Source organism: Hirsutella rhossiliensis, assembly GCF_020360975.1.
Source record: "Hirsutella rhossiliensis strain HR02 chromosome Unknown scaffold00001, whole genome shotgun sequence".
NCBI lineage: Eukaryota > Fungi > Ascomycota > Sordariomycetes > Hypocreales > Ophiocordycipitaceae > Hirsutella > Hirsutella rhossiliensis.
The window spans coordinates 5,764,213-5,774,136 of record NW_025408667.1 but is presented as its reverse complement, the minus strand read 5'-3'; the positions used below and the strand labels follow the sequence as shown (position 1 = coordinate 5,774,136).

The 9,924-nt window shown below is 38.8% G+C and overlaps 1 protein-coding gene across 1 annotated transcript; it reads right to left on the bottom strand.

The window, feature by feature from the left end:
• Window positions 1-7,647: 7,647 nt before the first annotated feature.
• Window positions 7,648-8,835, bottom strand: HRG_00696 (uncharacterized protein; the record flags this gene model as incomplete). Its single annotated transcript, XM_044859167.1, has 1 exon — window positions 7,648-8,835. One exon carries the CDS (start codon window positions 8,833-8,835, stop codon window positions 7,648-7,650), a length of 1,188 nt encoding a protein of 395 aa, XP_044725567.1.
• Between the last annotated feature and the right edge of the window lie 1,089 nt (window positions 8,836-9,924).

Sequence of the window (9,924 nt, the reverse complement as noted above, 5' to 3'; positions counted from 1 at the left end):
CTCTCCTATACGCGGCTAGCCCGTATATATACGTATAGGATCCGGCCCTCTATATATAACTATACGGCTTAGGCCGTAGCCTAAGCCTATAACCTATAATAGTTAAAGACTCTTATAAATATCTTTATAGTAGTATACTTAGATAATATCCTAATCTTCTTAGATACCTTAGAAGAATATAAGGAATATATCTATAAAGTACTTTATATACTTTAAAATATAAAGTTACTAGTTAAACTAAAGAAAAGTAAGTTTTATATATAGGAAGTAAACTTCCTTAGATATATAATCTTACTAAGAAAGATATAAATATAATAAAATAAGATTAACTTAGTTAAAGAATAGCTAACGCTAAAGAATATTAAGGATATATAAAGTTTCTTAGGATTTATAAATTACTACTAATAATTTATTAAAGATTTCCGATAGATTATAGTACTATTATATAACTTAATAAAGAAGGAAAAAGAATTTATATAGGACGATAAAGCTAATAAAGCTTTCGAATATATTAAAACGATAATTATATAAGAACTAATCTTAACTACCTTTAATTTAAAACGATAAATCGAACTTAAAACTAATATATTAAACTTTACTTTAAGAGTATAAATTAGATAGAAAGATAATAAAGGAAGACTATAACTAATTATATTTTACTTAAAAAAGCTATATAGCATAGAACTTAATTACCCTATTTATAATAAAGAATTCCTTATAATTATTTAAGCTTTTAAGGAATTTTAATACTACCTTCTTAAAAGTAAATATATAGTTAAGGTCTATATAGATTATAAGAATATCTTATATTTTATAATAATATAATAGTTAAATAAATAATAGATTTAATAGGCTAAATATCTATTAGAATTTAACTACGAAATAATTTATAGAAAAGGAATAGAAAACGGTCGAGCTAATACCCTTAGTCGATAAAGTAAGTATAATATATAGGTACTTATAGCGAAAGGATAGCTCCTAGAAATTAATAAAAACGGAAACTATTAGTAACGATAGCTAAATATAATATTTAAGGTATAACCTAATAACTTAATATACTAAAAGATCCTAAAATAGATAAAAGAATATAAAGTACTAAATAAATATAATATAGAATATTTAGAAGTTTTAATATATAAAAATAAAATCTAGATACTATTAGTATTATAAGATAAAGTTATATAAGATATATATAAATATTTAATATATAGATACTAAGGAATCTAAAGGATAATAAAATAAATTAAACGATAATATAACTTTTTATAGCTTAAGGAAGTAGTATAATAAGTTATTAAAGAATATAAACTTTACGTATAAAATAAAGCTAAATAATATAAACTATATAGAGAATTATAACCGCTACTAGTACTAGAAAAACTATAGGATTTAATAGCTTTTAACTATATTATAAAGCTACTACTATTAAAAGAACCTATAATTAATATTAAGTATAATAGTATATTTATTATTACTAATAGATTAATAAAGTATAATTTCTTTTTACTATATAAAGAAGTAAGTAATATAAAAGAGCTAGTATATATATTCCTATAAATAATTATTAGTAATTATAGACTACTAAATAAGATTATCTTTAATAAAGGAAGTATATTTATAGCTAAATTTTAGTAAGCTCTTATAGTATAATTAAGGATAAAATATAAGCTTAGTATAGCTTATTACCTATAAATAAATAGATAAATAGACCGACTTAATTAAACGCTTAAATAATATTTACGATATTATATTAGCTATAAATAAAACAATTAAGTTAAATAGCTACTAATAGCGTAACTAGCTTATAATAGCTTAGTTATAGAAATAACTAAGCTCTTATTAGTATACGCTAATTATAAGTATAACTTAGAAGTATTTAAGGTTACTTAATAAGGACTATAAGTAGAACGAGTAATACTATAAGTAAATTAGCTATAAAAATTATATAAAGAAATATAATAAGAACTTTAATTTATTATAAAATAAATATCTACTTACTATAATTAGAAAAGATTATAAGGACTAATCTTTTAAGAGGGAGATATAGTCTACCTTATACGACGAAATATTAAAATAAAATAACTATATAATAAATTAGATTTTAAGAAACTTAGACCGTTTAAGGTTAAGAAAATTATTTTAAAAGTTAACTATAAACTTTTACTACTAACGATAATATAGATATACCTAATATTTTATATCTTATTATTAAAACTAGTACTACGAAACGCTAAACTATAGGATAAAATCGAAGTTAACGATAATTAAGAATATAAAGCTAAATAAATACTAAATATAAGAAAATAAGGTTAGTAATAAGAATACCTTATTAAATAAAAGGGATATAGACTAAAAGAAAATACCTAGGAACTACTTAAGTACTTAACCTACTATAGTTCTTTACTTTAATAGTTTTACTAGTAAAATCTACCCTAAGTATTATAAAATCGCTTAATAAACTAATAGTATTTTAATTAATTATATTAAATCTACTTATAGACTAAATATTAACTACCCCTTTAAATTCTTAGCGCTTAGCCTTGTTAAGGTTATCTAAGGAATAAAGGCCTTAATAGACTATCTTAGTACCCTTTATCTTTAGCTAGCGCTTTTAACGGTAAAGCCGCGCTAAATAAGCTAAGGCTTTATTTAGGTTAGCTTAAGCTTTTAATATTCGCTCCTTAGTAATTTCTTCTTTTTTATTTAATCGATTAAACTTTAGATTTATTCGGGATACTAAGAAATATATTAGCTATAAATAATAAGTAGGATAACGAAGTTACCTATAAGAGCTAATCGCTATACCCGATATATTATAGGAATAACCCTAATATATATATTCGGTATACTTAGAAGATTTCTTTAGTATTTTATAGTAGAAGCCGCGTAATAAATAAAAAGAATATAGTATAACGTCGAAACTAAGACGATTAATAGACTTAGCTAAATAAATACGCTTAAGGGTCTTACGAGAACGATCCTTTAATACGCGACTAAATATACTATTAGTAGTATATCTTAAGGGATAGAAAGGACGAACGGGGGATATATATACGCGCGATAAGGGTATATTTATATACGGCGGCTAAGGTAGTAGTAGGTCTTATAGATAAGACTAAAAGGAGGGGAGATATCGTATTATAACTATAGTTAGTAGGCCGTAAGAGAGCTAGCTATATTTATATAATAAGGCGGCTTAGAATAATAGTTAGGATAAGAAGTTACTTAGGCTTAGCTTACCTAGAGCGTACGTAAGCTAAGTAAGCCTTATATAAATAGATTACTACTTAGGAGCATAGCTTATAAGTAAGCTATAGTAAGCTACGAAGGGGATTATAGCTAGGACCGTAATCTAAAGATAGTCTCTATAGGTATATATAGCTACCTACTTTTACTCTTTTAAATAGATAGCTCGATAGCTTTTAATATAATATAGATCTTTATTATAATTCTATCTTTAATTTTAATTACCTAGTTATAGCCTATAGTCTATAGCCTCCGACTTATTACTAACGTAATATACTTATTATTACTTAGACCACGCCTTATTATACCTACTAATATAAACCCCTTAATAGGTTTATCCCTTAAGAATAATATCGGTTGTTATACGTTTAATTACTTAGTTTAGTTAAACCGCCCGCGCTAGTATATATATATATATAATATCTATACTTTTATAGTTATAAAATTAAAGCGAATATAATACTTAGTTTACCTAAGTAATTAAGAGCCTTTTATAATAGTAGGGCTCTATATAACTAAGAGTAGTACTACTATACCTTAGTAAGTTTAATAGCTCTTTTATAAAGCTTAAGCTATAGCTACTTTATATAAAAGTAAAGCTTTATATTAATAGCGCTATAATAAAGGATATCCGCGCTTAATTTAACTATCTTTACGCGAGCCTATCCTTATACTTATAAAGGTATCTCTTACTATTTATATATATTAATATAAATAGACTAGCTAACCTCCTTTTAAAGCTCTATACTAATTATAGTAAACTTAATATAGCTAAGTTAGTAGGCTAGGAGCTTATAATGCTTTATTAAAAGTAAATTAAAGCTATTCTAGCCTACCTTATATAGTTTAAAGAGGTACTTTATTAAGTAAATATATATAGCTAGCCTAACGTAGTAAAGTATAATTACTTTATTACGAGCTTAAATATAGATTAGTATACTTATTTAAGCGAAAGGTCTATATTACTAAATATATATACCGATCTTATCTACCTTTTTCGCTAGCTTAGTAGTAATAAGTTTATTTTTTTTTCTTCTATAGTATAAAAAGATAATAACGCTAGTAATATTATAGATATCTCTATCTTTACTTTAAGGACTAAGGATAGAAAGAGGTAGTAATAAGAAGGTTACTATATAAGCTATAATAGTAAATCCTATTAGTTTTTAAAGTACCTACGCTAGGAGGCGCGGGTAAACGTACTTTAAGTAGTAGAAGGGCGTATATACTAAGATAGAAAGGAGGTTAGGTTTAATAATAGTAACTCTAGTAATAAGTAATCTTAGTAATACCTTTATAGGCTTTATTAGCGTTCCCTTATATATAGTAGTAGCTACTATATAGATAGGACGTATACTTATAGCGACTAAAAAGGTAGCTATAATATAAGAAGGCCGCTAATATAATATAACTATAGTAAAAGGGAGTGCTTATATAGCCCTATATAAGAAAGAGCGGAGCTTTATATACCGGAGTACTATCCTTTATATTATAGTACTAAGAGCTACTACTATACGCCGATATAAGGGGGGCGGGATACTATAAGCTTACTAAAGCTAGCTATACGCCGTTTTACGTACTTTTACTCCTTAGCTATAAGTATTAAAGCCTAGCTCCTAGGGCGCGGCCCCTACTAATAATATAGTCTATCTAAGAAGCTCGCTTAGGAGGGTATTATATATTATTTACTAACGTTTTTTCCGCGACTAAGCGTACGTAGTCTACGCGAGGGTTCCGTCCCCTTAAGCGTAGTATTAGGTATTATTTAAAAGCGCGCTTCTTTAAAAGCTAGGTAAGGGTATAATATAAGGGCTTTTGCCTTATATAGGCCTAAGCTAAGGTCTAGGCTAAGTCTATATATAAGCGGCCTCCGCGCTTATATAGGCTAGGCCTATACTTCTCTTTCTTTTCCCCTTTATAGATTATTAACCTTCTTTTAATAGTCTATACCTAAGCCTACGCCTTTACCTACTTTATAATACTACTAAGGTCGGTGTTTTTATAATATTTAGGCTTTATAATAACGCTAAACTTAGTAATACTTACTATAGTATAGCTAATAGTATCTTAGGTAATAATAGCTATATATCGAGGATAGATAGGGTTAATAAGCTTCTTATTTAAAGCTTAGAAAGCACCCTACTTAAGGTTTAGAATATTCCGGCTAGGATCCCTACTTAAGTATAAACTCGCGGAGAGTAAGTACCGCTATACCCTAGCGAATAATACCTTTAATAGTTAGTATCTAAGGGTTATCCTAGCCCTAGACCTTATCTTAGTTAATAATTTTTATAAGCTTTCTCTTAGAAAGGATAGTACGAATAAAGTTTATATAAGAAAAGTCTTAAATATTAACTTTATATAAGTATAGTATATCCTAAAACTATTCGTACTAAGTATTACGGTCGTAATACTTATTAGTCCTTAATACTAGAGTAATACCCTTAATTAAGTCGAGAATAAGGGCGTAGAAGTCGTAGGTAGGATATATCTTTTAGCTAGCTCCTATACGATAATACGGCGTTAAATTATAACGATATATAACGGGGTCTTTAAGGGTGCCGTTTAGGCTATCGTAGGCAATCCTAGCATAGAGACACTATTGCTAGCTACCTTTAGAGCCTAACTTTATATTCTTAAACCGTGCGGGAGTCTCGTTAATACTAAGATTATAACGCTTCGATAGTAGCTTATTTCTCCTATCCTTATCTCCCTTCCTAAGCTTAGAGTTATCGGCGAAAGCTTTGCTATCCTATATAAGCTAGATAGCATAGCTATATATAATCTAGAAATAGTTACTCGAAAAACTTATCTTATCTAAGAAAATATTTATAAGCTTAAGGTCGTAAATAATAGTATCCTAGAACTCTATCGACTCGTTAGTAGGGTTGGTGTCGTCGAAGCGATAGATTAGAATGCCGCTAGACTTTTAGTAGGCAAAAAAGTCGTTAAGAAGTGCTGCTTTTACGTGTCTAATATATAGATAGCCTAAAGGCTTAGGGGGAAACCTCATTACTACAGGCCCCTCTATCTAAGGCAGATCGATATCGTAGCTGGCTCCTCTGCCTAATCCCTTGTCCCTGTCTTTAACTCGATCGTTTGTCGCCGAAACCGTCATTGCTATGATAGCTTGAGAAATCTATGGGGCCGAGCACACAATATACTCATACCATCGATGTATATTTTTGTATGTCTTTTTAACAACGGACAAGGCGACGTGATTGCCTCTTAATATCGCCCACACCGCTAGATCGACTGCAGTTAGACGGAAGCCAGAGATGTAGGTTCTCAGCGTGAGGTGCACATCTAGCTCGGACAAAGCCTTGTCAAGAATTTGGAATCTTTTGCCCGCCAACGACGCTCGTTTCGAAATCCACTTATTGGCCTGAGCATCGGCAAGGTCAGCCAGCACCCGACTTCGCCATCCGAACGTGGAGGGACGGGAACCCTACCGACGAATAATCTGGACCATTTGCGTCGTCTTGTTGGGAAAGAATACTGAGATACTCGACAGCAGCATCATCTACCAAAGGCCCGCTTCCAAGTGCTCTCAGTCGCACCGAGCCGCCCTCAGGTAAGGCTTGCACAGGATGAAACGATTTGTTCAACTTGGGCATCAGCTGATTTCGCTCGCCGAATTCAGCAAGCACCACAGCTGGCAGCACTTGAGAAAGCTCACGATAGTAGCCATGGTTGCTGCGTGTCTGCGTACGAGCAGGGAAGCGTAATGCGGGGGAAGGAAGAGGAACTCGGGCGAAATTCTTAGAGGCGGTGTCTCAGTGTAACCCCCACTCGTTCTCTCGGACCCGTGGGCAGGCCACCCTTTGGCAGTGCTAAGGGAGCCCCGGCCGTATAGTATCCGTACGCATAACACACGAAAGACTCGAAAAGGATGCAATACTTCTCATGTAGCTATTTGCACTGATACGGGGTGCTGAGACTTTTATCAACGCGTAATCCGTTAGGTAGTAAATATATGTATCTTCTCTTTAGTGATGTCTTATTGGGTGACTTGGGGGCTCCCTTAGCACTGCCAAAGGGATCACGCTCTTTTGCCAGCCGGCGCATCGCCATTCTCCGCTTTCATTGGGCGGGTACGGTTGGAGAACCGAGGCTGACCGGGCTGAGGACCGGGGTGGGGCCGCTCCGTCTGTCCGATGTGGGGAAGAAGTCGCCGGGTGGATCAAGCACCGGCCGCAGTTTCGGTGGACTTGCCGCGAAGGCTTTGCTGTGTTCAACTATAAATTTGACTAATGGAACAGAGTGAGAGATTAAAGGCTCATCAAGGGCCACGAAAAGAAAGAGACGGGCGTGGGATAGATGATGAAACAGATCGAGGCCGTAATGCATTCACCGGGACTGAAAGAGGCTTGTTGCTCATGTCGCTGCTCCAGTTCCCCTTCACCCGTCTCCTCCTGTCCCTCCACTGCCCTCGCGCTCCTTGCCGGTCCCTCGCTCGCCGTCGTTTGCAGCAGCCCCTCGCCTCCGCCCAGCGGCCGCCTCCGTCGTCCAATTCTCGCCCCCCTCCATGCTCTCGCGCCCCAGCAGCACGGCCTCAAAGACTCTCTCGCGCGCCTTCTGCAGTACGGCACGCGCCTCGGTGAGCTCGGCCGCCCGCCGGTCCAGCTTGGCCTGCAGCTGGCCCTGCCGCCGGCGCGCCGCGTCCAGCTCGCCCTTGAGCTCGGTGGCGCAGCGCTGCGTCTCCACGGCGGCGTGCTTGAGCTCCTTGCGAAAGGCCCGGTCGGCAAACACGTCGTCGGAGACGACGTCACGCAGCACACGGCCGTTGTTGATGGTCACCTCCGGCAGCGCCTGGACCTGCGGCGACGCCTTTTGCGCCCTCATCACCTGCAGCCGCGCCATGGTCACTATCTGGTCGGCCTGCGCCACGCGGTTCCGCTCCATCATGTCGTAGACGCCCCCGCCCGCGAACCTGTCCGCCCTCGAGTACGACAGGGCGTCGCGGATCCGCGTGAGCGCCTCGTCCATCAGGCTGTCGCCCTTGTCCAGCAGCTGCACGGCGCTCGACTCAGCCTCCCACGCGGCCCTGGCGCCGTGGTAGGCGGCCTCCATTCGATTGCACTGCCGCTTTGCCTCGTTTTCCTCGGGAAAATGTGGCGTGGAGCCGGAGAAAATGGAGTGGTAGAGCTTGTCCAGTTTCCGCTGCGCGCCGACGTGCAAATGGGCCATGGCCTCGAGCTGCCGTTTGGATAACGCCGCCTCTTTCCTCTGGTCCCGGAGGTCGGCGTTGATGTTGCGCTCTCGACGCACCCTTTGCACTACCTCGGAGTAGTGGCGCTCGCCCTTTTCGGCCTTGTCGACAAACTTATTCTGCTGGCAAGCCGCCTTGTACATGAAGCGCCGTACCTGGCTGTCGCGGAACTTGTCGAGCTCATTGTGTTCCATCTCGCGCTTCATGTTGAGCAGCTTGAGTTTCTGGTTGGAGACGCCGATCTGCGAGTCTAGGTTGTCAATGAAACGGGACTGTTGATCGAGGGCGGCGGGCGAATAATCCGTGTCGGCTAAGACCTGCAGGAGTTCGGCGTGCCTGGCCGCCGCCCGGTGTACCTGGGACTCGAAATCCGACATTGCTGGCTGCGCTTCCTCTAACAGTCAAGATTTACTTGTTGAGGTCACCCAACTGTCGCGTGGGCGGGAGGCGCAAGTAGACATTGCAGCAGGCGAAAGACTTTACAGAGGGGGAGGGGGAAAGGGCCCGGATATATCACACGGCCTGGCACGGGAATGCTGCATGGATGGAAGCCTAGAGGCGAGGGCGTCTATCATCTCCCGGGCCGGATGGAGATGATGAAGAGGTTGTGTCCAGTCCAACAAGGCTGCTGGCTCCTTGTAGCCAGCCAAGGCGGAGGAGAAAGTGGCGAGATTGTCGCACACAGGTCGCAGTCATGGTCATTAGCAGCGACAATTGACATCAGGTGATGAGCGGCGGGACTCGAGGCCAAGGACATGGTCCTACTCCGTACGCCTGACGAAGAGATGTCGCAGGCGAAAAGGGCAGCGAGTGGCACAAGGGAGAGGCCAAGAGAGAGACGTTGTCAGCGGCAGTCATGGGTGCCAGATGCGAAACACGGCCTGGCCAGATGGGGTTCGTCTGTCTTTCCTCTCGTCGGTGGGGCCTTAGTTGGCTGCGCGGGACGGCGGGGCCAATATCGCGCTCGGTGAGATGTGCCGTCGGACTGAGCATTCAGTCGCCACGATGGACACTTTTCCGCGGACAGGTGGTTGGATGGCGAGCGATTCAGGGTCCAAGACGCCAGGTAAGCGAGGCGGTTTGCCAAGGGAGGTTGCCCGCAAACACGTCCCGTCTAGTTCCAAGACGATGAAAAGACGATGGATCAAGTTTTGGGCAGAGACGAGGCATGAGGGCCACGCAGAGCTCGTCTTCTCGTCTCAGACAAGGAAGGCCATGATGCAAAGAGGTTCAAGATACTTGGAGGTTCAAGATAAAATTACTCCGTACGGATATCCGACCGCCTGACGCGGCTCGGCGCCAAGTTTACCCGTCTGCCAAAGCACCGGTACGTATCTCTGCCGGCCGGAGGAGCTCTCGGAACCCCGAGTCCGTCCAGCGGATGGCCCCATAAAAAAAAGCTCCTCGTGTCCGGACGTCTCTGACTGACGACAGGCCTCCGCCAACTTCAGCTCACCTGCCCGTCG